Here is a 27405-nt window from a genome sequence, read left to right on the forward strand (position 1 = left end):
GGCGATCTGTGTCCTTTGTTGATGCTGCAGAAAAGGCGCAAAAACCACAGAGTGAACCAATAAGTTGCTAAAAGTCGTGCCACAGGTTCTCGCTGGACACTGCTGCTGAGCGATCCTGTCCATTGTCCTGCCTTCAATCACCAGACCAAGGAATCCAGAGGTCGGGTCCAGTGCTGCAACATCACAGAACATCCAGCACGGACATTTTCTTCTAACCTAAGGTATTGTGGGGGAAAAAAGGTATTGCTTACCTGATTCCAAGAAGTCACTCCAGAGGGTTGGAGTGCATGTAGAGGTGTCCAGGGCAACCCCCTCTTACCTGTGACCCAAGCTGCTGCTTGTGTCCCCTTCTCAAGTCCGTTTTAAGGTCTACCTTGTTAGTTGTTAACTTGCTGCCTCAATAACTCTAGATACTGGATGAAATCCACAGGAACTCTTTGTAATTCGCTGCTTGTCAAGACTTCAAGTCCTCTCTGAACTGCCTTTAGCTCGGGTTGTGTTTTTGGACTTAAGATTTACTAGGCGAAGAAACATCTCTAGAACCTTGAACTAAGCTTATGTTGCACTAACTAACCATTTTCCTCCCTTTAAGTTTGTTTGTTTGTTTGTTTATTTGATCTAGCGCAAAACTAAACCCGCAGGTAGCCAGGCGCAAACATTATAAGGATACTTGAGAACTTAGTTACAATGGAATACAGAATAGGCAATGGGACAGTTCAGCAGCGTTGCAGTCTGAGTCTGCTTGTACAATTAGTGCCAGGTGTCAGGAGCATGAAGTACTAAATAACAATCGGCCACAATTTTGTAGTCCCGGAAGGATCCAGTGGGATTCCTAGATACTAGCAGAAGTAATTGGAAGTCCCTATGGGCGGGTCAGGTTTTAACAGGGCATAGTCGGGGGGTGACATAGGATGAGTGGTTCTGGTGAGAGAGGGTGATTACGTTAGATGTCATTCGATCGTATCCATGAAAGAATCTTGCGCCTGAAGCTTAGATAAGGTTGGTCCATTCTAAGTTCTAAGGGGAGTTTATTCCATGTTTGGGCTGCTATGACTGGAAAGCTAGCGCCGCCAGCTGTACTCTTTTTGTATCTAGGCACCATCAGTGTATAAACGTTAGTCATTCTTGTGGGGCGGTTTGAGATTCTCTTGTTAATTCTATTAGCTAGGTAGGGAGGAGCTATATTGTTCAGGCCTTTGGACGTGAGTGAAAGAATTTTGAGGGTAATTCTGTCTTTAATTTTAAGCCAGTAGATATTCCTTCTGGTAGTAGAGAAATGGGCTCTGTTAGGAATGTTTAAAGCTACTCTAAGAGCATTATTTTGGAGTGTTGTGAGTTTGTTAAGGATATACTTGTTAGATCCCGCATATAGTGCATTACAGTAGTCCAGTCCGGATATAAGTGCATCGGCTAGGGTAATTCAGCTGGCCTCCGTTGGGAATGGCCTGCATGCTCAGATCAATTTACAAGTATAGGCTGTGGAGGAAGCTAGGGAGTTAATTTGTTTCTTGAGAGTGAGTGCTGAGTCCAGATAAACCCCCAGGGTTTTGACTGCAGGCATCACTTTGATGACATTGTTGTCAATGTTAAACGAGGCGTAATTCGGGTCAAGTTTTTTAATCGCTGTCTCTGTGCTGAAGATCAGAATCTCCATTTTGTCATCATTCAGGCAGAGGCCGTGGGATCCCTTCCATGCCTGAATGAGGAGATATATCTTGTTTACCAAAGCTGAGTCTTCCAGGAAGTTGCCCGAAAGGGGGATAAGGATCTGAGTCATCTGCATAGTTAGTGTAGATGACGACCAGTCTGTCCAACCTGTCAAACAAAGGTTTGGTAAAGATGTTATACATAGTGGGAGACACACATGATCCCTGGGGACACCGCAGGAGACTTGTAAAGGATCTGCAGCTGCTTGGGGGGAGAAGACTCTTTGTCCGGTTAGCAAGGAAGGATTGTACCCAGGTTATGGCATCACTTGAAAAGTGGGCAGCGGAGCCAAGGTGATTGCATAATACTGCATGATCTACCAGGTCGAAGGCTGCCGAGAGGTCAAGGAGGAGTAGCATAGCTGATTTTCCATTATCCTTCAATTCGTCAATTTGAGACTTAAGGTCAATCAGGGCTGTTTCCGTGCCGTGAAGGGGGCGGAAGCCGGATTGTCGTGAGCCTAGTTTCAAGGTAGTCCTGAATTTGCAAGTAGGCTACCCTGTCGATAATTTTGAGTAGGAATGGGACGGTAGTGATGGGTCTGTAATTAGTCGGGATTGAGGGGTCGAGGGTTTGTTTATTTAGCAAGGGTAGGACCCAAGACTGTTTAAGGTTGTTGGGCACTAGGTTAGTTTTAAAGGAGGCATTGATCAGTTTGGAAATGAAGGGAGCTAGTTCTCTCGCAGCATCTTTTATGATTTGGGCAGGGCAGTTATCTCTTTTACAATTAGAAGGCTTGAGAGAGAGTATAATTTTTTCTGTCTCTAGTATAGTTATTTGTTTATAGCTAAAAGAGTGAGGAGTATTATTAGTCTGGTTTAGGGAAGGCTGTGCCATAGGAGTAGGCTCCACTGGCAATAGCAGCACAGTTTATTAGTTGCAATTTTAGTTTGAAGGGAGCTAATTTTTCCCGCAAGGGCATTTTGAATATTAGTGCACCAAAGCTTATTTTTGGGAGTATTATCAGTTTGCGGAATGGGTGATTCGATTTCCCGTAGGATGGAGAATAATTCCTTAGTGTCAGATTTAGCTTTAGCTATGCTGTCATTGTAAGTATTCTTTTTAGTGTTAATAATTTCCTTTTTGTACTGTTTGGCATGGGTAGCTAACCTAATTCTGTTCTCCTCAGTAGGCGAGTGTCGCCAGATTGATTGCAATTTTCTTTTTTGAGTTCTGAGGTCTTTCAATTGAGGTGTGTACCAGTTGTTCAAATGTGAAAGTTGTTTGCCTTTACGGATTTTAGTAGGGGCGATCAAGTCTAGCGACTTGGTCATAGTGCTATTATAAGTTTCCACAAGTAAGGTCGGGTCTGTGATATTATCTATATTGTTAAGGGTGTGGAGGAGGTGTGGAAGGAGTTGTTCTATAGTAATGTCTTTTTTACTTCTAGTAGGGAGAGGCGGCCCATAATTATAGGTTTAGGGTGGCTAAGGTCAAGTGAGGCAGAGAATGAGATTACATGGTGGTCTGTCCATATTTGAGGAGTTATACTGGTGATACTGATGTTGCAGTTCGAGTCAGCAACCCAGTCTAGAGTCTTACCTTTATAGTGTGTGGGGCTAGTGACTTTTTGCGTTAATCCATAATCATGCAGTAGTGTGGCGATAGATGTGGCATGTTTGTCATTACAGTCATTAAAGCCAAGGTTGAAGTCTCCTAATAGTAAGGTTTGCGCATGATCTTTTGTATTGTTAGTCAGGATACTAGTTAGGTCATCCTCGAAGGTTCCTAGTGGTCCAGGTGGTCTGTAGATCACATAGATAGTGAGAGTACAGTTACATGAGAGTTGGAGTTTGGCGGTAAGAAGTTCACAGGACTGAAATGGCGTGGTGGTGACTAGTCTGATAGGTAGGTTGGCTTTGTGGGTAATAGCTAAGCCACCTCCTTTAGTATTGGGTCTGTCAACTCTTAACAATTGGTAGCCGTCTGGTATTGCTAACATAATAGCAGGGCCAGCAGCCTCATGGAGCCAAGTTTCAGTTATGAACAGCAGGTCTAGTTTCCCATTGGTTAGGGTATCTGAGATCTCAGTGGCATGGGCTACCATAGATCTAGCATTAATGAGGGATCCAGTTTGCGAAAGGGAGATAGTTAGTGTGGTAATGGGTAGTTGCATCTTTTTAGTTGAAGTAGCTACTTGAGATATTAGCCGCTTGGTGGGTGAGGCGCCTAGGGGTGGAGGAGCAGACTTGGGGTGTTGTGAGCGTTTGTTCATTGGGTTAGTTAGGTCGGTATAGCCCCTAAATATGTGGAAAGATAATGGTTCATGTAGATAGGACAGTTTAGCCCTTAGTCTCATGTTTCTATCTTTAGGTGGGCAAGAGGCAACGGATGCAAGTGCCATGATAGTAAGGAGGCTCAATGCAAGGTATACTGTATACTTTTGGGAGGTTTTCATTATAGTAGTGGGCAGTGAGTAACTAGGTATACAAGTTAGTCTAGGACCTGGTCTTACATGGGCATGTGTAGTTTAGATAGTGTACTGGGAGTTGGGTGGACTGGGCAAGTGTGATTGTACTGTAAACTACAATGGCTCAGACATATGCAGATTAGACATGGTACTGGACATGGGCTGACTAGACAGGTGCACATATGCTATAAACTGCAAAGGCAGGCTCAAGTGCAATTGAGATTAGGCTAAAAACAATTGTACAGGCAAGTACATGCTAGTATGGCCACAAGGTCTGTCTAGGTCTGGCAATCATAGATTAGGCAAAAATCACTATGCAGACAAGTAGGAGCCAGTATGATAACAGGTCTATCTAGGTCTGGCAATCATAGATTAGGCAATAAAACACTACGCAGACAAATAGGAGCCAGTATGGTAACAGGTCTATCTAGGTCTGGCAACCATAGATTAGGCAATAAAACACTGCGCAGACAAATAGGAACCAACATGGTAAAACGTGGTAGTGAGAATTTCATTATATGTCCATATAAACAGTGCATAAGTAATGTGGTATGAGAGCCCATAGGAGGTCAGACAATTGTGGGGCCGGACAACAGTGTACAAGTGTCAATGTCCAGGGCACAAGCAGCCCTAAAAGAGTGACTTTTAAACAAATCTATGCAGTAGTGTAGACAGCAGTCTGGCAGGTAGACAGTGCAACAAAGGTTGCACTAACAGTTTAAGCATAGCATTTGTAAACTGCTTACCCTGATATAGGTGCATGCATAAGCAGCATGTTGTGTATGGGTCCCAGGAGGAGCAAGGGTCCTGGCACTCGGCACTTTCCGGCTCCCGACTGGCTCACGACAGGGGAAGCATTAGGCAGTGTGCCTTTTGGAGGTGGGCCGGCTAAATCGCCTCAAACGAAGTTGCGGGCGGCCATTTTCGAATGGCAAATCTCCTTGTGGTCCTCAATGGCCGAGATACGTTCCAAGGTGCAGCAGACAGGCACAGTGGAGAACGGGTGGCATTGGGCGCACATTAATTATGCTGGCGAAATATAAAGGTGCTGTAAAAAATGCAGTGGCCTTCCAGGCGACTCAACGCTGGGCAGAATTGCCTACGTACATGTGTAGGGCTGTCTTCTGGCCAGGCACTGCTCCTGCAGTGGGCGAGAGGAGCTCCTGCTCCGGCTGTGGTGCAGCAATGAATATTCCTCTTAGTGACTTTACTATGTGTTTGCAGAGTAAATGTACTACCGTGTAAACCGTTGAAAACCGCATGAGTGTGCAGTAAATGATAATACGATAACTTTCTTTTCCCTTTCTAGCGTTGCTACAAATGTAACTGTGAATAAACACAAAAGTGAAGGTGCCCTTTGAAGTGTATTATCAATTAGTACCCGGCGAGGGTCAACCAGAATGTAAGAAACATTCTGATTGGCCCTCGCCAGAGCCATACCTCACTGGGAATCCCTCGGCCGGGATTCCATTCCTTTGTCCCCTGCGGGGGATGGGGGTGCGTGGCAGCCCCTCAGCCAATGAGGAGGCTCGAAGCGGGGCCATCCCCGCTCCGAGCCTCCACACGGCTGGAGGTTGCCTTTGTCCCCAGCAGGGATTCAGGTACGTTTTTTTTAAATGTTTTAATTTTTTTTCTTTTTTCTCGCCTGCACACAATCGCCTGACTGCCCTCCCAACCCCACTTACCTTCCTATTTCTGCCTTTCGGGAGCAAATGCGCTGGGAACACTTCTGCTCCCAGTGCGTCTGTTCCTGATGGCCGCCATGGAAAAGGAAACAGACTCAATTTTCCCTTTCCGGGCAGCCATTTCCTTTGACTTTTTTTTTTCTTTTCTGTTCCGAAACGCTGCAGCGTTTCGGAACAGAAAAGGCTATTGGTACCCCGGTCTTGCGGTCCGCGGTACTAATAGCAATATGCCCCGAGCCGCGGGGGCATTACAGAGGCAGGTAATGCCCCAGGGTCTTTAAGGCCCTCGCTTTGCTCATCCCTATAACTATGGGCCCCGGGGCATTACCTGACTCGGCCATGCCCATGTGGCTCAGGGCATATTGCTTACGTAATCAAAGTTTTTTAGTATAAACGTCTGAAGTATTTAAGGTGATTCTGGTGTAAATATAATAAATATCAAATTTTTATATGAATATTTGTGTAAGTGCTTCTTTGTTGTGACTGTCTAGCTAAGATTCAGTGTCCTTACCTACAGGTCACATCTTCCTCTTAAGGTAAACCTGACGGCTCTGCCACTCTACAAGGGTCCTGAGCTAGTACAGACTGATACTAAGAGTTGGGGATTTACAAACTACTGGGATAGCTTACTAAAGTGTTAGTGCCAGTAGAACTTTAGGAAAACTCCCCTAAGAGTTAGCTTGGCAGGAGAGTGAACCAGGCTATTGAGGACGGCAATTGCGAGTCTGGGACCCCCACTAAAAATGAGGTAGGGTACATAAGAGAGTCGGGCCTCCACTTGGAGGCAAGTTTGAAAAGAAGGAATGCTATGTTCGGCAGGAGAGTAAACAAAACAAGCCTGAAGTTGTATTGCGAGTCTGGGACCCGCACCCAAACGAGAGACTAAGAATAAAAGGTTCTGGGACCCCAAAGATAATCAGAAATAACATGGGCTGGAGCCCTATGCATGAGAAAGGAGAATATAAGAAACACCTGGGTCTTGGCAGGAGAGTACCCACGAGAATGCTCAAATATTGCGAGTCTGGGATTCGCACCCAAAATAGAAAGCTGGAACCAAAGGGGTTTAAAACCTTAAGACTGAGAAAGGTGTTGTAGTATTGTTTGGAAGACCACTGTGTGTTTTATAAGAGACTGAAAAGACATTTGTCCCTTTTGAAGTCTAGGGGAAAGGAGCCGCCCCCTAATATTGAAACATTATTTCTTGAACATTGTTTTTGAATGCTTTTGGAAGCCTGAATGGGCTGAGAACATTTATGTTTTGCTTGATGAACACTATTTGCTTTAGAGTGAGATCATCCCGCACCGTTGTGTTAGTTTAGAGTGAGGGACAGAAATAGGTTTTGGGGATGTGACGGGGGCAGACTTTTGCTTTTGGACATCCTGGCTGTTTTTACTGGTTCTTTTGAGGCAGGGAAACCCCTCTTAGATTTAGGGACGATTTCCCAACCGTTGAGCAACAAAGGTCTATACCCAAAAACATGCCACTATTGTGTCCGAGCCTTACTTCTGGTACCACTCATATTATACTAAGAAACTAAAAGTGAACATTGGTATTCTAAGAAGTGTGCATTTTGTCTGAATTGCTCCATCTTCTGCCACTAGAGCTGTGCTTCTTCTTAACCAAACACTTGCAAAACAGCTGAACTGCGGGAGTTGTCCTTTCTCCTGCAACCTGCATCCCTGCTAGATTAGCTGATAGCCACTCAGCCACCATTGCTGAGGCACTGGAACACCAGGAATCTCCAGGCCAATCTTGGACCTTTTGGTTGGTCCTGCCTTACAGGTTGGCAACAAAGGAATGTTCTCATGTCTGTGTGAATTTTCCTTTCCTTATCCTGCATACCTCCATGATAGGTTTTCTCATTCAACCACAGCTACTTCTCATAAAACCACAGATATCGCTAGGTCAGCTTTAAGAATTGCCAGTTTACCTGCATTTAGGGTGTTCATTTCATTATGCAACCACAGAGCTTGCATGTGCCTCCTAACAAGCAGTATGGAGGAGCAGTCAAAAATTGAAGGTGCAAGCTACTAGCCATAACAGTTACTCACCACCTTAGTTATATACATACATGCAGACAGCACACAAGTTCTTACTTGTCAAGAGTTTATCACTAGCCAGTGGCTAGTGGTGAGCGCACATTGCTGCACCCTGCCACAAAGCAATGACTGTGGATAAACCTGGTTATTTCCTTAGCTATTCCTGCCTTTTCTGTTCCCCCCATCTTATTTCTTGAGTTGGAAGTGACTTGTTGCATCTGTAATTGTGCAGAGCAGTGTGTAATGTGCGCTTTAGGAGGAAATGGGACACTGCTCCTGTAGACACTGTGCTGTCTTTACAGGCTGTTGATGGTCATTATGTACATTACCCCTCCCTCCCCGTGAAAAAAGTAATTTTTTATGAGGTATAACCGTAGCCTAACCCTCCCATATTAGTATGTTACTTGCCTAATACACACGGCGAGACAAAGTAATTGGGCTCCTTATGATGGAGGGGTGACTCCTCTACTCTCTAGTAACAAAATATAAAAAACGGTTTTCCTCTTACTGGGAAACGCTAGGCTGAACCTTGTCAAACTGGTCCTTTTTTTTATTTGTTGTAAGCATCTCAATCCCTGATTAACCAAATGTATATGCAACACCATCCGTCAGCAGCTCTCGGCTCAGACTATGTTCACCATCTTGGACTCCTAAAGCTTTGGATCACCACAGATGTCGGAGCTGAACACCAATTTGTCAGAGGACTATCACGAATGCTTTCCTTCTGGAGCAAGGAGGCCGAGGCAGCACTGTGTACTTCATCCATGCTGTGCCCTGTGCTTTGGCTCTGCAGCCCAAAGTTGCTGCCGTGGCCGTTCGAGGTGTTCAGCAGGGACTGCTGCTCCACAGATGTCCCTGCAGTGAGATGAAGGCTGGTGGAGCAGGAGGTCGTGGGGTGTGGCAATAGCCATGATGTAAACCTTACCATTGCCAACCTACTATTGGGTGGCTGGTCTGATGGACTTTACTGTGCCTGGACATTAGTGGAAAGGGGTGATTTAGTGCCTTGCATGCCTGTAGGAAAGGTAGAGGTTAGCACAATGGTGGTGCATACCGTGCTTTATGTTTGAGGAGGATTGAGAGGAATGCAGCAGAGAGCTGCTACTCCCCACATAACCGCGACCAGAGAGACTGATACGGCACCAGGGGCCTAAAGCGTCTCCCCAGATGACTGTTGGCAGGTGTGCGAGTTTCTACTCTGTGAACAGACATTAAAATGACAGTCCACCTTCATTGCTGACAGCAGCCCTCGTTGGCCGCTGCCTCCCGTTGGCCAACCGCGAGGATCCCAACAGAGGTTTCCTCCAAAATGGTTGAAAGGCCACAAAGCGATTGTGTTCCTTCAGGTCATTATAGCATTATAACCCTTGGGTCTCATAGGTTATGCATACTCCTCTGGTACTCTCTGCTGGCTGTGTATATGGGTTGGTAATCACTATTTATTTCCGTTTGTTGTAAAAAAGACTCCTCACCCAGTCCCAGGAGGGCCCCAATGGGAGTGAGGAGAGCTTTTGTGACAAGTCGGTCGAAGAATTTGAGAATAAGTATCATTATTGTTATCCATTATGTTGAAGTCATTGACAAAACGTTTTACCAGTTTTGACGTTTGCAGGTCTGAAAGGAAAAATACTGCTGTGCTATTTACAATGCCATTGTACTTAGAGTATTTAAAGAAGCCGCAAAGGGCACAGTTTTGACTTGTGGAATTCTCTCCTGTACAGGCGATCCTGGATACCATTAGCAAGCACAAGACCATGATGAAGCGTGTTTTGGAAGATACCTTGCTTGTCACTTTAAGGCTAGAGGGTGGAACCACGCTGGCCAGACTGAGAAGGGATGAGTTTTGCAATACTGAGGATTACAGGTAAATCCCAATTGCTGCAAAAACTACTTTAAATGAGTGTTTGTTTCTTGCTGAGTGCTGGGATTGGGAAATTCTAGTTCCGTCTCCTGTAAAGACGTCTTGTTACAATTATTGCATGTTTAAATATGGTTCTTGATGAGCCACAATTAGTGGTTTTATGGCAAAAAAAAGCCCTTACTTAAAGCATATTTTGCTCATTGTCTGCTTCATTAAGATATGGAATGTTGTGTACTGGTGAAAATAGTTTTCCTTTACTTTTTCTGTCTCCACTTCTTTAAATGTGACTCAAAGATGTGCACCATTGATATGGTAGCAAACCGCAATAATACATGAAATGGAAACTATTGAATAGGCAGCTCCCTGGCAATACATTGTGTTATTCCTCAAAGATTTGCAGTTCAACCTCTTCTCCAGTTCCATGTGTTTATAACGAATACATTAATAACGAAAGCATGTTTAGTGAATTAAAAATAACGAAAACATGTCAAATATTATCTTTTTTCATTTGGGGATTCCCCCCAACCTCCTGGTTCGCTAGCTTTAAAACCCCACCACAACCCCCCACCATTTATCCCTTACCCACCCCCCACCACATATATACGTTTAACTCAAAATTCGAAATTGTTCCTGATTTGTATTTCGTTATAATCACTGTATACATCTTCTCCTTCCCAATCTGCTGATGGGCAGTATACTAAATGTTTAATGACTGGCTTATCGAAACCCACAGCAGGTAGTGCTTATGGCAGTGTGACTTGTGCCAACATTGAGGCCTCTTACACCTACATAAGCCGGCAGGGCAGTGCAGAGAATTAAGCAAGAAAGGTTTTCACCCTGCAGGTGACATGTACGAATTCATGGCAGGGCTGAATGAGTCTTGCATCGTTTGACAAATGAAATGCCATTACATTGCCATGGTAGTAATAGGAAATGGATGTGTGACCATCTGGCCTGAGCAGAGATGACCTTCATGCCTGGCCTACATTAAAGGATGCCCTGGGTTTCAGCAGTGGAACACTCCAGAAGCATGAACATTTGAGTCCCATTGAAGCTCCCATGCCAAGCTTCAGAATGGTTATTTGAAATGACAAGTATTATATATAATATATGTGTTTTTTTTTTTTATTTTTAATCGAATCACGTTTCTTTCACGCACAGGTCTCCAGAAAATGATCATATCATTTTTTCAAAATATATTCACCCAATGAGGGTGAGGAATTATGCAGCACCAGTCTGAATGTTTTTCACGGTGCTCAGTATTGCATGTCTTGGTAACTGTTCAATCAAATTCTTACATTAAGTTTTGGAATCCCATGCAAAAAACCATAGCTGATGAAATTATTTGGAAGTTAATATCAATTTTCTTTTTGTGCAGCGGCTTGCCTATCCCCTTTATTTTTTAAAGCTGCCATTGTTTTGTGTACTTATGCATTTATTTAAGATAAACATTGAAACTGCAAACGTTTGGGACACAATAATCATGAATACATTTAACTGTGTTGAGTTTGATTGAATCTATTTCTAAATAAACTTGGTGAAAATGGTTATTTCATAAAGTAACCAATGTTCAGTGATCTGACAGTGAGTAACCATGCTGTGTTTCACATTATAGAGATGCCATGGAAACTATATCAGTATTGTACAACCAGGTGGATGAGGAGGTCCACAGACTGGTTCTGCTCTCCAACAATAGCCTTCAACAACTTGAGAATACCTTGGAACTAAGAAAGTTCGAAGAAGGTTGTGACCAGGTTGGTACTACTTGTGAGGGTGAGCTTCAAGGGCCATAGTTTGGTTGCATTACGTTTTTGTAAGTGATGAAATCTAATAGAAATAACCTACTGTTTGTTTACAAAGAAGTGTTTTTCCAACAGGTTATCACTCTTATATGTGTTGTTTATATGCAAACCGATTTGTGTAAATCATCTTCCTTACAAAATTATGAAAACACATTAATATGCTTGTATGAAGGAGGTTCAATTGATTTAAAATAAATAGACTGCTCATAATGTGTATTTACTAAATGTAGTCCTTCTAAATATGACCCATGTACCCTCAAATGTAAGGGTTTTTACGTAGAGACCAACAGAGCACACAAGAAACTGAGGGTTTATTTTAACACATCTTTTGTAATCAGAAATGTTTAGGAAACAGGTGGCAGAAACAATTGCATATCTTGGGTTTTTCTCTAGCACTAAGGGGGATTTAACCCCAAATGGGCCTGCCAGGCTCTGTTTTGTAGAACTGTGGGTCCCTTTTTAACAGTCCTTAACCTAATATTCAGTGCCCTAAAGATAAAACACCCAGCCTGCTTGTTGGTTGCTTCTGGCCTGGTACAGAAAGTATTACCTTTTAGATCATGGGTTAAATTCCCAGGCCCTTTGGTAACACACACATGTACCAGCAAACATCTATTATTCCCCCACCCATGTCCTTGGGGGATACCGTACCACCAGAAGTGTTTATGCACACCTTGCCCAGGCACTCTGCTTCATGTTACCAGCAAGTGTTTCTAACCTCTTGCTAGGGTGTTGGCCAGGCTGAAGTTATTCTCCACCACCAGCAGGGTGTTCTCCTTTTGGGCTTGAGCCTTCAACAGACGCTGGCATTTCGTTTCCATCTCCTGGCAGTTGCAATGATCTGGGTGAACACTCCAGCACAGTTTAAGCAAACTCTTCATTGCTTTCTGGCCTTTTCCAAGGACTCTTGTATAGTCTCCAGCATGGTATGGCTCTTCCTCCTTGCATTGAAATATGCTCTTCCCTGCAGCTGAATGGTTTGTCTCTGGGCTCTGTTGTCTCCCTTCCTCGGTTTTTATACCAAATCCCATTCCCACTGCTTCCTTGTCTAGATCTTGTCATTACCTAATTGGTCAAACAAAGTACAGGATTGATTGAGCAATTTTCCTGATTGCAGGGGCTCCCAAGATTTGGTTCCCAATACTATCTCAGAGGCCACCCTCATTTGGCTTGTGTCTTTCTATCGAGTTTCTCAAGTGTGGCTTTCACACCTTAGATAATCCCAACCTAAAATTTTGACTGTCTGCCAAATGTGAACTGAGAGTTTAAAGTCCTGGTCTGCCACCTTGGGGTCAGGTGAAAGCATTCATGATGAAGAATGGCTCTGCGTCTTATCAGTTTTCTGGTAAGAAGCTGTACTCAATATTACAGTACCGGCGGACCCTGTGAGCTCTGTAGTGTACTAGTATGTACATACAAGCGTCTTTCTTGCAAGCGTGTTCTTTTGGAATAATTTAATTTGTCAGTGGGTGTTCGCTCTTTGTTCGCTGGTAAATACTTGTCACCGTTTTACAATGGGATAAACTTGCTTCCTGTAGTGTTTTCTGAGATGCAGCAATGCCCTGTCTCTATATCCTGACTCCTTTCGGCAAAGCAGATTGGGGCAAAAAAAGAGGTTCAGGGGATCCCTTGTTCACTGCCTCTCGTTAGCTCTTCACAATGTGCATCGGTGTCCCTTGTGCCTAGTGTCTCCCTGTTCTCCCTAGATGGTCCCATACAAGTGACTTTGTAATATACCTCCCCCTTTCTAAATGATCCCCCTAGATATTTCATCATGGGACATTGCTTCCGACTGAGATCCTTCACATTAGTCTTTCCTCCCAGTGCTCTACATAAAAGATGTATTGTAGGCTAAGGAGCCACCTCATTATTCTTGGACCATTAACTTAGTTCTGCGCTAAGCATACTAATGAGGCATGCCAGTGATTCACATCTATGGCCCTTCTAATGGTCAGTCCTTCTAGTTCGACAGTAGAGTAATTACTTTCCCTCAAACACCTCTTAACTGATATAAGGTATAGGCTGCTCAATTTGCTGTCATTCCTGGATAGTAGCACACCCAGGCCAGTTTTTGAGGCTTTGGCTTATAACGTGAGGGGCTGTGTGAAATCTCAACAAAGGTCCAGGGGTCAGTTAAGCTTTTTCCGTGGAACAATCGGAGGCAACCACTAGCAATGCGACTTCTCGGTGACTCTGAGATGTAACATTTTCTCAGTTTCCTTTTGTGTGATAAGTTGATGAGCTTCAGGCAATCGACCTGGTCGGAGACTAAATGACTTCCCCAATGGTGTGTGAATTTGATGACAGAACCCTTGGACTCAGCCCAGATCATAGAAAAGGCATCTAATAAGTGTTCCAGGAAGTCCTGTAAGTGTTGTTTCATGGCTGGTCCCAGGACCTCAGTCTATCTGGTTTTCTCCCGAGTATGGAGGGAGTGTCTTAGTCAACTTTGCTTGTGCTAGAGCCATGACATTGAGTGGTTGTTTGTTTTCCAGGCCTTCAGCTAGTTGATGTGATCCAACTGTTCTTTCTGGCTGCTGGATTTGATACATCCAGGTCCTCTGTGATATCAGGTTTGTCCCACTGTGCCAGAAGTTTTTCATTTTTTTAAAAATGACACCATCACCTGATCTCCAACCTGGATTATGTTCAGCCTGGTAGTCTGGCTGAATATCTGCCACTGTTTCACTTTGGCCTGTTGCAGGTGTTGGGCCAGACTCATTTGTTCCCTGATCTTAAATTAGGCTGTTTCCACTGCCTGTTAATTTCTACCTTCTTTGAGAATGCCCAAAATGTGGGTCCTGGCAATAGGCACATTTTTATGGGGTGAACCCTGTGGATGCTTTGTGTGTCTTCCTGATCACGAAGAGAAGTCTTGGTGTGATCTCCCACAAGTTCCTCACATCTCACTCCACCAACTTCCTTAAAAGGTATTTCAGTGTCTGGTTGAATTCTTCTCTTAGGAAAGATTTTCTTTTTGCTTCTTTCCTCCCATAGACTTCTATGGGACACCCTATGTTTGCTTTGTTGTTAACCCTGTCCTGACTTTTTGGAGGTAGGTAAAGCCTTCTGCTTTACTTCCCTTGCCCTTTTTTCACATTCTTATGGGGAAACTGATCGGTCCATAGGACTAACCATACTGAGAGACTGTCTCTCTTTGGGAATCTCTTGTATTGTTACAATTGCACACATCACCTTAAAGTGGAGTGCAGTTAGGATGCTTTGTATCATTAAATATTTTTCCATAATGGCTTTTTGATTACTTTTACAATGTGCCTGGGATGAGCTGGTGGCAGTGAATTGTTTTCTACCGTGTTTTTGTAATTTTGCTTGTGCCCTTTTTCATTTACTGTAAATGGCTACATGCCACAAAGTGTTCACTTATGCTTTGGTTGTTTGTTCTTTGGCCTGCTTTCTGCATTCTGAGGTCAGAAAATGGGGAAAGCTGCTGCGTTCACTATCGTTCACCATCTAAGGGACCATTTGTGAGTGCCCCCGGATGTGTGGGATGGGACTGTGGGCCCAGTACACATTTGGGTGCCATAATGTCTGTTGCTGGGCAGATGTGGTGGCTAGTGGCTATCCATGATTGGATAGTCATTGGTTGTTTAAATGGCACAGATCCTTAACTCTGCTGCCTAATCTCAAAAAGAACCTTGTTGGTGCTTCAACCCCTCAACTGGTGGGATCAACAAGTCTCGACCCCATGCTTGAGGATCTGTGCTTTCAGAAGGGTCCCTGGACCAACCAGTGGACTGACCAGCTCTCTCCTGGACTACCACGCTGCAGCTGTTGCCTTTTCTGAGTCCGTTAGAGAGAATTCTCAAAATGTGTGCTAATTCCCTTCTACCTAGGAGACCACCAGAACTTTTGCTGGACTTAAGGATTTTTCATTTCTAACCTGGACAGAGTGAGACCTTTTTCCCACTCTCTCTCATGTATTTGTGTTTGTTTTGGTTTTTGGTTTTGGAGTATGACAAACTCCATAGACGACATCTTTTTACATTGTGTCACACAGCACCTTCAGTGCAGTGACACAGGGAAGTCTTCCAGATTTCCCAAAGGTTTGAATATCTTCTCTTGGATTAACTACTGTTTCCAAGAATAGTGAAGTGAAATTGATTTTTCTTACATTGTAACTTTCTAGACCTAGCACACACTATTTTACACCAGGGTGCTGAGGGGTACTTAGTATCCCCTTTGTTTAGTTTCTCATGTAAAAATGTTTGTTACCCTTTCTACGATTAATGGCTGGTGGCAGTGGTTTACTTTTTCGTACCGTTGTGTGTTTCTACCGAGGGCTGAAATTGCAGCTGCAGTCAAGCACCCACGGGTGCCCAGTTTGTCAAAATGGCCCAGTCTTCTTTTTTGCCATTTCTTGTTGGAAAGGTCCTTCTTGAGATTTACTCTGCACACGCCAAACCAGGTTCGGTCCCTTTGTTTGTTTTCTCTTTGGCGGGTTTCACTGCTGAAGCCCGCCTCTGGCTCCAGCGTGTCTGGCAGGGCAGGAAGTGAGGGAGGTGCCTGAAACTCCCTGTGCTTAATCCCCTTGGTTACAGGAATGCACCCAAAGGTGATTGGCCGGCTGGCTGTCCTTGGAGGAGAGCCACCCTTGTGTGTGAGTGACAGCTAGGCTGCGGATAAATGGGAGAAACCTGCAGAAAAGAGGAGGCTTTTGGCTTCGAAGGCAGAGTCGACCACTGGACGGAGGAATCTGAAGAAGAACTTGGAAGAGACACTTGCTCCTGGACCATTGGTTTGCCCGGTGAAGCCCTGCTGCATTGCTGGAACTCTGAATTTGCCTCGAGTAGAGAAGCCATGCAACGGACGACTTCTCCCCTTAGGTTGGTTGGACCAATCAACCCCAAAGCGAACTTGTCTGGACATCCTCTCAGAGCTGGCTCTACTTCTATTGCTGCTGCAGGAACCGATTGCCAGGGAGAGGAACACCAGATCGAGTGCATCATTTTTAAGTCTGACCCGAGCTCCAGGAAGATCCTCTGGACTCCCAGGAAGCAGGACTGACCAAGCCTTAGCCACCTCAACAGAGTGCTGGACCCCCGATGCGAGGAAGTCCAAAAAGGTATTGAGAACCGCGGTGGTGTGGTTTGCGAGAGCCGCGAGAAGCTGAAACCATGAAGGGCTGCTGATTTCAAGTTTGCCCATTGTTGCCGCCGACCTTCAATTCGTAGTGCAGCAGTCCCCAGACGTCCTCCCTCTTGTCCCCACGACTGAGGCTCGAGAACACAGGATATGGAGAGCTACAACTGGAACAGAAGCCAGCTGGAACCAATTTCTTCAAACCAAAAGTGCTGTTAATCTAACGGGCTGCTTACCTCTTGTTGTGTAGCCTTGCTAGCTCTCAGTTGAGACTTGTCCTGGTTGCCTTTGCAGAGGTGTTTGCAGCATTATCCCTCACACGCCTCCCAGCTTGTGGCTCTACAGTGATTTCATTCCTACAAAGATTTCTAAAAAATTGTGCAAGCCTTTTTACCTACCTGCAAGAAGTGCTCCAGCTCACCTAGACTTTTGCTCAACTAACATTGGCTGTCCTGGCTCTCTGAAAGACTCTTCTTACCTCTGACTTTGTGCTTTAACTATCCCTCAACAGTCACACATTAGATAACGTGTGTAGCTGGGAAAGGGTTAATTTACTTTGCATTGGAGGGTTAAAAAAGTACTTACCTGCTGAAGAATATTTGTTAACCACTGTTTTATTCCCTCATCTTTTCCTTTTGACACTAATCTCTATATTCCTCTATATGTGCCAATGATATATCAATGCCCACTGTGTCCTAGTTATTTAAGTCACCTCATGGTGTAGGAAGTATCTGTGTGCCATCCCAAATGGGTATCTACTGATTTATTGAAACTGAGTATGTAGTTTCGAAGTATATCATTGTTACATATTTGTGCTCCCTTCTAAAGTAGGCTTATTCAACTGACTGTTAAATGAATAAATAATTGTTTAATCAAGAAACCTTGAGAGTAAGTGTTTATTTGGATACTTGTCACTGTGAATCTCTGTGTAATAACTCTACAGCTCACATTGACCCCTCTTGAGATGGGTCTGGCTGCTCAGTCACTCTACCAACTTGTGTAGTACATGCTTATACCAAAGGTTGGCTTAACTATTGCCAAGAGGACAAGGCTGGTGCAGTCTCCCACAGGGTACTTCATACAATCTTGCCTAACAGAGTCCAACCTTGAAACGTGTAACGAGATGGCTGCTCCTGCATTTTCAGTCTTCTTGCATGAACAGAAGCTGGGCTGGGCCTGCTCCTTGGTCTATTGAAGATCACCTGGTGCTGCCTAATCAAGGTGACTCCCGTTAGAAAACTTCCCCATCGATTCCTGCCACTATTCAGACATGATCTGCTCCAGAGGTTTTCATCTTTCTTCATTTTGGTGGTCTACTGAAAGATGTCTGAAACCGATTCCCAAGTAATGTGACTGACAAACTAAATCCTAATGCAGAAAGTGACCTCTGCACCCTCGACCAATGGGCCTGTCTCATCGGGACCATGCTCCGCAGGTTGTGATCCCAATGGATTCCGAAACAGCAGCAGTGGTCTCTGAAGAAATCTGAGTCAGGAGATGAGCTTACATACCCGTTTCTGTACCGCCTGTCCTCAGTAGGTTTACATGGGTGAAAAGATCTGCCACTAAATCGCCCTTTCCTGACTTTGGTTGGTGGAGGCCTGGTCACGTATCCCTTCCTAGGACTATCCTAAGGACTGTGATTAAGTATGTTTACTTCCCCGAAGTTTACATTTTTGACACTTATTAATCATAACCACTGGCATCGCCAATCTCTCAAGAAACCTACCTGTGAAGTATATACTTCGAACTGTTGACTTTTGAGCATAAGGCCCCAAACCATCTTGGAGTTGGACTTTCAAAGAGCTAGGTAAGCTATTCTATGGTTACTCTAAATTCTTTTATTTTTCGAATGCATCTGAGTACTTACCTGTGTTATACTATTCTATATCTCACAAGGGTGAAAGTATATATCTCTTTAATAGTCTTGGAGTGACAATATTTGATTAGAGGTTTTACTTGCTTTGTGTTTATTTTAAAGGCCTAATTAACTATTGTATATTTTTATTTGTGTCTGACTGGAGTTATTGATGTTGCTCGGTGTGGACTCATTGTAGCCCTAGACCACTCTGACCCTTCCTGGGACTAGGCCTTGCCACACTGATTCCTACCTTGTTAGTGTTTGGCTAAACTCTGTCGCCCTGTTCACTATAATAGGATGGCCTACCAAAATCCTCCTCCCCCCTGGGTTTATTTTGGAAATCCATCTCAACACCTTCGACCAACCCATTGGTCTGGGATCAGTAGATGTAGTATGCAGACTAGAGTCTCAATAGGTTGCAATCTTTACCTCACTGATGATTTTCAACATGAATTTGATCCTTTACTTTCTCTTTTGCAAACCCATCCAAGCAATGTAGGGGGCTAAAAGCTTCAAAATGTGGTGCATCGGTTTAGCGTACAAGCAAAAGGCCTCAGTGAAATAGCTGGTATAATTTATGGCCAGAATACATTTGTTCGCTGCCCCTGTGTGTTCCAGTGGGTCAACTATATCCATCTCTATTTTGGTAAAAGTAATGTCTACAACATGGGGAGAGAGGGAGAGAGAGAGAGACAGAGAGACTTACCTGCAGCTCCAGATGTCATCAATAGAACACTGGTGACAAGGATGAGATGTAGGAGCAGTCAGGATGCAGCCCCCGCAGTGCGGTGGTGGGGGAGCAGCCATCTGAGGACCCACTGCACTCCAAGAAGAGACCCCATCACCCAGGGAAGCCTCCAAGATAAAAGGTAGGCCAGGGAAGAAGCTATACAGAGAGGAATTAAGTGTTGTGGGTGGACTTCTGAATAAAGTAGGCTGTCAATGTAGAGAAGCTGCATTTTGAACTGAGGGAAGTGAAAGCTAAAAAAGTTTGGGAACAGTGAAGCATCTGTAAGGCTTCCCATGTATGAGCATTGGAGAAGTGTACAGGTGGCAAGGAGCTCTGCAAATTGTGTGGCGGCAAACGAGTAGCAGAGCAGAGCAGAGCGGAGGTGAGGGGAGCTGGTGAAGTGAACTCACACAAGTAATTGGGTGGTGAAAGCAGTTAGTGCAGGGCTACCAATCATACCAGAGAAACTGCAGGCAGCATAGGCTAAGTGACAGTGACGTCAGAAGAGGCGTTCTAGACTTCAATGATCGGGGAATTTAAACCGCTCATTAGGCAACATTAGTTGAATGGTGACGTCAGGCCAGGATGGAAGGCAGTGGGGTGAGAGCACATGAAAGAGAACGAGCATTCCACAGAGCTACAGCGAGTAAAGAACCCTCTGACATGGAACAACAGTGAGGTGAGTCATACGCACGCTGCCAAAGGATCGAAGAATTGTGTCCGACACACACTGAGCAAGAAATTGTCATGGCATAGAGGATACTGAAGCAGTGTAGAATCAGTTACAGCAATTCCGATGGTGACTACAGGAAGACAGAGGTGAGGATGGCACTCCTTGCATGGATTGGGTTGCATATTCATGAGGAACTCTGTAGCGGCATAGCCAGCCTATGGGCGTGTGTGATTGCCCATGGACAATAGAGGAAGTAAAGATTAAGAGCGATTTTGTTTAGTATGAATATATTGTGGACAGGTATATAGTTAGTTAAGCGGTGTGAGAGGTATGACCGTGTTGTGGAGGATGCTAACAGATTGTGTGGATTTTTAAGCGTTGCAGAAGTACAAGCCAATACATGTATGATTGGTGCTACTGAAGCATAGAAAGGGATGCATGCAGTCCTATTAGGGTGCAAGGTTAAGGAGGTGATTCTAAAGAGCATGTTGACTGTGTATGGATGTACAGTTCTTGAGGTTTTGCAAAGGATGCACACAGGCATTGTATAAGAGGGGTGATGTAATTAGTAATGCATGTGCGTTGCGATGGGGATGTAGTGTTGCTGAAGAGCATGTGGACTATGTGGATGTAAAGGAAACTTATAGGAGCTTTGCTATATTATTGTAAGTGAAGTAGATATATATAGGTTTTAAACCCTTACCTCGTAGGGTGAGAAGGAATGTCAGAGTCTGTGTACATGGATAGAAACAAGGTGTGTTGAGTTGTGTGTATACTTGGGGAAATAAAAGCAGTGGGTTTGAATCCCATCCTTGACACCAGTTAGATAGAACCATGCTCGATGTGATTCCATCAAATTTCTCCTTTGCTTCTTAATACCTAGGTGGTGATGGTTACCTATAAAATGTTGCTTATATTGACTGAACAATATCTAGGACTGCCTAACCCTTGGTAATCATACCCATAAGTAAGAGATTTCATTGATAGTCACTGGTCGATTCTAACAGCGTTAACAAACTCTCATTGTTTTATTTGGATTGTTTTATTTGGACTTGAAAGATTTGTAGGTATCCTGTTTATGGAAAATGCATTAGGATGTCACATTTCATCGAGCAGCATAAACAAAATGCATGCAAACTTATCTTGTGCAAAAAAAAGACAGTACGTCTCCAAATCCTAAACCGGCTGAAGTGTTATTTTAAATTGGGCCTGTAAAACGTGCGATCGGTTTGCATTTTGGACCTGAAGCACTCTGTGCGTGCCTGGAGGGGCTACTGCATTTCATTAGGGCATGTACTAGAAGGAAAGTGCTAAAATGCTTTGCGCTTTCTTTATCTGACATGAGTACATTTCAGTGTGTACCTATTTCTTTGTGTTCAGATCCAACTGTGGCTAGAAAATGAAACGGTCAAGCACTTGGGACCACTGGAATGCGAGTTGCTGTCCTTGGAGACTGTGAAGAGGAAACAAGAAGAGTTTGAAGCTTTCAGTGGCCTGGCTTTGGTAACTACTGGTTTAATCAATGTTTTGCATTAGTACACTCTTTCCTTCTAATGGTGACAGTGAAACAAAAATATGATACCACTGTTTAACATCATTGTTTGATATCACACAGTTCTTCTATGAAACAGAAACACAGCCGTCCTTTCTAATTTAACACACACTACAGTGAAAGCGTTCGTAATGAAATCCAATATCCCTGGTGATTCCTTGCTATTGATATTTAAGAACTCATGAACACAACAACAAGCGTACATCAACAGGTTTTCCAATTTTCATAAGCCTAAACTTTCGTGTAATGTATGCCAATGATTATAATTTACTTCTGGACGTGAAGGATTGAAGGCAGACTCTGTTCTCTCTGTCTCTCTCTCATATGAAAATGGATGAGTCAGGCCAATTTGTGAGGCTAACCTTGTGCAAAACCATTCATGAATGCAACAAGTGAGATATGCTAATCCCTGCGAATCATGCTAATAGTGTGCTGCTCTGAGTGTATGCCTCCTACCGCTCAAAGGGTAGGTGCCTACTGCTGTTAGGATTATTGCTGGAACATCGCCGACATTATATCCAAGCTGGCCGATGATTATTGGATGTTGTATTCTTTAATAAATAGTCTCTCGAGCACCATACTATTGAGGAGTACATATGCTTCAGTATATCATCAAAAAAGGAAGTCATGGATTACCCAGTGGAGGTCTGGCAATAAAGGGTCAGAACCGGTTTTATATATAACGTGTTCTTCATTGTCTTTTGATGTACAAGCTGCATTTATGGAAAGAACACCAGATGTGTTTGTCTTAGTAGTGAATACAAGCGTTCGGGTGCAGGTATCAGAATGATGGTACTAAATAAAATGGAAGACCTTCTGGAAGAAAAGGATCTGGTGTAAGTGTTATAGCAGAGAGGGTAATTCAAATTGTTGCAGATCCAAATTAAAAATATGAACTCGAGAATGTGATTGTATGGAAAAATGGGGCTTTGAACAAACCTGGTGTTTCTAAATGCAGAAGAAGGGCACAAACTCTTTTGACATGTTAGATGATATTTTATTAAAGTAACTCTACAAGGCCTAACTTTCCCTATTTTGATGGGTGGTCCCTACTTCTGTTACTAACTAAGGTGCGTGTCACTCAGTTGTGAATGTCCAAAGAAATACGTATGCTGTCCAAACTGCCCTAACTTACCCTACTACTATGAAAACTAACTTGGATCAGGAGAATTACTTCTCCTGAGGGTACTTCTAGTACCAGTCTGTAGGCTTCTTCTTAATATATATTTCTTAAATTGTCTCCTGTGACTTCTTTAATCAGTCTCTGTAGTTCTTCAAATGGGCTATTGAGTTTTCCCTTCTCTTTAGAAGTCCATTGTGGGGATCCTTTGAGATCTATGTCCCTGGTTGTAGATCCCAGTGTATCATTGGAAGGTACTATCTCTCTGGTTGGCTGTCCCTTTTGGGCAATTATAGTTCGGTTTTTCTTGGTTTATTGGTCTTTGTATATGGTTCACTTGTCTAGTTCCTCAAGACTCTGGTTTGTAGCTTTCTCTCTTGGATATTATTCTCTTCTTGTATAGAATATCGAATTACTTTCTCCTTTTTCCAGGGTATTAATATCCATGGTTCTTGTCTCTCAAGGTTCTGTTTTTCAATCATTCTTTCTCTTGTATCACAACAGTTTGAGTTCATTTGATTTAAGGCTAACTTTGTCTCATGGCTTATACTGAGACAAGTTGTTTGTGCTGTGTAATGATTCCCTTGGGGCCTCTTGTACTTCCCATTACCTTTGCATTTGAAGGAGAACGTCTTCGAGAGCCTTCTTCCTCGCAGGCCTTCTCTCGGGTAATGGGCCGCTGCCGCCTTCTCTCCAATGGCGTTTCCCTTCGCATGGCTTCTAGTTTCCTCATGACGTCCCAGTGGTTCGTTGCACGTGACCGGACACCCTCTGGCTCCATATTGGCGGTGTTATAGATGATGGTTTTTGAACCAGCTGTCCACCACAGATCCTTCTTTGTGATCCTGCAACCACCTTCTGCCCTGTCTGCTTCTCGTGCTTCAGGTTCGCCATAGCTCTGGTGTCCCATTCTTGGGCATCAAGTGAGTTTGAAACTCGCGGCCTTCCTGGCTCCCGTCTTCCCCAGTCCCAGGCTTGCATATGCGTTTGTCTCTCTCTCCCCCTCTCCCCCCCTCTCCCCCCCTCTCCCCCCTCTCCCCCCTCTCCCCCCCTCTCCCCCTCCCCCCCCTCTCCCCCTCCCCCCCCTCTCCCCCTCTCCCCCCCCCTCTCACTGTGACTCCACGAGTGCACATTAATCAACGTACCCGTCCCAGCAAATTGGATATTTGAATTTAAAGGGACATATTCTCATTCCATGAGATAATGGCATCTATTAGGTGTTTCTTCGTCCCAGTCTTGGTATTTAAATGTTTGTGGTATTTTAGAACATCCCATGTAGGCCACAGTGTGCAGAGATATAGAGAGCTCCTCAGGGGAACGGGAGTCCTTGTTCCCTAAGGGGGAGACTTTCCTGGTGATGTCCTACTTGCCTCGACTCCTGGAGAGGGTGTTGTGGGGCAGGGCTCACCGCCATAGTCTCACAGGAGTGCTCCCCCTTGGGGAGAAGTGCATTCCCTCGATTTGTCACATTACAGTCAGGGAATCCAAGAGAGTAAATTGTTATACTTTGGAAGTTGCCCACTTGTGGCCCCGCTTAGGGTATAAAGCCTGCAATATGTGGTTTCAAGGAGATTCTTCTGATCAGTCAACATTAGATGTAGGCTGTTGTGCTAGGCCTATTGATTATATGCTGGTAATTTTGAGCAAATGGATAGATAATTGCTCCTTTGAAATAATAGAGCGCGCTGAGAGCAAGTATATGCCAACACTTGAAAGAGATTGAAGTGGGAATGTATTGATATGCGGAAATTCTCCTCTAAACTCTTATCAAGCACTTTCACTATTTTTAGAACAAGTCCCCTATAATCCTGAAGCGGAGGATTCCAGGGAGTCATTCAGGGACTCATTCCATAACATGATTTCTGATGCTTGTTAATCTGCTTAGAATAACATGCTGTGCATATGGTCCGACATCCAGTGGTAACCGCGGAGTATTGCATCTTGTCTTTCGGGGACCGAAAAGGGATGTCGGCATAGACGTGTCTGAAACACTATCCCTATCGTGACGTGTGTAGTACCCAAAATCCCTCACGCGCCGAGGTCCCTCAGATTGTTTTTTTCCGCCCAGATCACTGGTCGCCCTATAGCGGAGCTCTTCATGAGACATTGTTTATCTTACCGAATAGTCGGTTTATCCCTATTAAGTCACTTCGCCCATCAAGAACATCAGCGATGAAGACTACGGGGGAATAGTCTACGGCTGTGGGTTCCGACGCCTAAGATTCGATGTTCGGACTTCCACATGGTCGGGCCTTCCGGCCGACCTACACAGTAGGGAGAGTGGGCTCGGGGTTTGCCATACTGTTATTATGTCTTTCCTCTTTTCCACTGCTTTCCCTTTTGGTCTGGTCACCCTTCCCTTCTGCTATGGAAAGGACTCCATTTAGATTCTGCCCTGTGTGCAGGGTTAGATATCCGTGGAAAGACGAGCACACCTCGTGTAACGCTTGTCTCCCTCTAGAGCACGACGAAAGGCAGTGTTCGGCGTGTAAACTCCTTAAACCTAAGACCCTTAGGGAGCGCCGGTTAAAGCGGTGGGCCGCGTAGGGCATGTCACGCGTGGAGCCTCCTTCTCCTGCCGCGACACCAGCCGAAAGTGACGGGGGCACGTCGGATGACCAAACGTCCAATGCGGACATTATAGACCTTGAGGCGGACACTTCTAGGGCCGCCAATCCCGTCCCCGACCCTTCCAGGCTCGACTCCAGTCTTGCTACAGGGAACACACCCGGCGACAGGGGCGTACAATCGCACCGCACCAAGCACACAACCTAAACGCCGTCCTCGACGACATCGTCGAAGAAGGCGAAAGTGCCAACGGGCCCGCCAGAAATTTCAGCGGTGCCCACAGATCGGTCGGGTCCGAAGCCTTCCCCGCATCAGCAGCAGCGCATGACGACTGGGCATAATAAACATACCAAGGGCGCTACTCCCCAAACTACATGCGCCGAAGTTTCAGAACAAGAAACTTCGACGGATTCCAAGGCCCGTACAGACCCGAAAACTACGAGTAGGCCTCTACCCGAGAAGCCATCCGCTGGCCCTTCTGGAGCCGCGGAAGACATTTCCACTGCAGACATATCATCGGAGGTGTTGTCTCCCGAAGATTCGGTGACTATCCGTAAGAGCATCAATAGGATTGCTAAGGCGGTGGGCGTAGTACCGGTTCCGCCCAGAGTTATAGGCCAATCCGCCGAAAAAAAGTTGTCCATGGATTTGGAAGACGATCCCGAAGACTCTTACGAAGAAATCCAGGTACCCCTCTCAAACACCCTGAGGAGACCCTCTCAACACCTTAGGGCAGAGAACACGGTTCCTACTCAGCTAAGTCCATTTGGGTCATCCAAGTGGACCACGGAGCAATTCGAGGGGTGTATGGATCGGCTGGAGCAGTTTTTCAGGGCTTCTGATCAACCTCTGCCGAAAAAAGCTCGGGTAGACCCTAACCCTCAAACACAAGATGTCCAACACCAAGTTCACTATCAAGAAGATGTCAAGATGGACACATATAGAGACATCTATAGAGAAGAAGAGGAGTCTTCTTTTCTGGACAACTATGAGCAACGGACAACTGGGAGGACACCCAGCCGGACGATCCCAACTCTATCGTTTGCCTCGACTCTTCCCCCATCCACCCCGATTCGACAAGCTTCCCCGGTGGATGATCAAATGGCTTTCAACAACATGTTGAAAAAAGCAGCAGAATCCTTTAAAATTGCCACGCTTGAAGCCTTGCCCGAACAAGATTTTGCGGAGGACATTATTAATGAAAAGCCTCCGGCAAGCCAGTCTATCCCTCTCTTGAGCTCTGTAAAGAGACGGCTTGCCCCTTCCTTGCTCACACCTGCTCAGACTAGGGCTGTGAACCCAAAGTTTGAAAAACTTTTCCAACGCTCCCCCATGGACCCGCTTTATGTCAAAGGACACGCAATCCCAGACTCGCTGGTGGTGACCAACACTCACAAGAGAGCAGGGGTTCCCCTTGCCACGGGAGAGCCACCCCCGGACAATGAGTCCAAAAGGTTGTATGCCTTAGGCAAACAGGTTACGTCGGCGGCGGCCTATACCGTCCGGATTGCCAATAACACGACGTTACTAGCAAGCTACGTCGACGCCCAATGGAACCTACTCCAGGAAGGCCTTCAAGAGGTTCCGGAACCAACCAGAGCCAAGCTTATCGCCATTGTCTTGCAGGGCAAACCTGCCAATCAGAATGTGGTAAAGAATATCCTGGACACCGCAGAGACAGCAGGCAGGTCTCTCACGCAGGGTACTCTCCTAAAGAGGCACGCGTGGCTGCGCACATCGGGCTTCAGGCCTGAGACCCAGGCATCCATTATCAACAAACCCATCGAAGAAGCCAACCTCTTCGGGAAGGCGGTAGACGATGCGCTGGAGACAGCCAAGAAGGAGCACGAGACTATTAAGTTGCTGCACCAAATTTCCCAGAAACCCTCTTCACAGAGGGGGCAGTAATTCTCGGCGGTCCTTTCGAGGACAAGCCCGCGCCGCTCAAAACAATTTCGGCACGGGCAACGTCAACTCAAGTCAACCTGCTGCAAGCCCCACTTACTACCCCCAGAGGGGTCAGAAGCGCAGAAAGAATAGAGGCAGAGGCTCCAATTCCAGAGGAGCGTCAACTTCGGGTCAGAAATGACCACTAAGTCCAGGTCCCCTCCCATGTCTCCCCAGTCGGGGGGCGATTAACATCTTTCCTCAAGGCATGGGACCCAGTGGGTCTTAAAGACAGTCGCCCACGGTTACTGCGTGGAATTCGCCCGACCTCCACAGTTCAGTCTGCCGAAACATCAACGCCTTTCACCGGAACATCTGCAGATCCTGATCCAAGAGGTGGAAGCGCTGC

General features: G+C 45.1%; 1 protein-coding gene across 4 annotated transcripts in view; it reads left to right on the forward strand.

Annotated features, from left to right (window-relative positions):
- Positions 1–27405, forward strand: part of PLEKHG4B (pleckstrin homology and RhoGEF domain containing G4B) — a 646071-nt gene that overhangs the window by 450728 nt on the left and 167938 nt on the right. For all 4 annotated transcript variants that reach the window (XM_069620594.1, XM_069620595.1, XM_069620596.1 and 1 more), the window contains 3 exons: positions 9564–9706; positions 11319–11457; positions 21250–21372. In XM_069620594.1, coding sequence (XP_069476695.1) covers positions 9564–9706; positions 11319–11457; positions 21250–21372 — 405 coding nt within the window. The remainder of the gene's footprint in view (positions 1–9563; positions 9707–11318; positions 11458–21249; positions 21373–27405) is intronic.

This window comes from Ambystoma mexicanum, chromosome 5q (genome assembly GCF_040938575.1).
Source record: "Ambystoma mexicanum isolate Mex_15411 chromosome 5q, UKY_AmexF1_1, whole genome shotgun sequence".
In the NCBI taxonomy this organism is placed as follows: Eukaryota; Metazoa; Chordata; class Amphibia; order Caudata; family Ambystomatidae; genus Ambystoma; species Ambystoma mexicanum.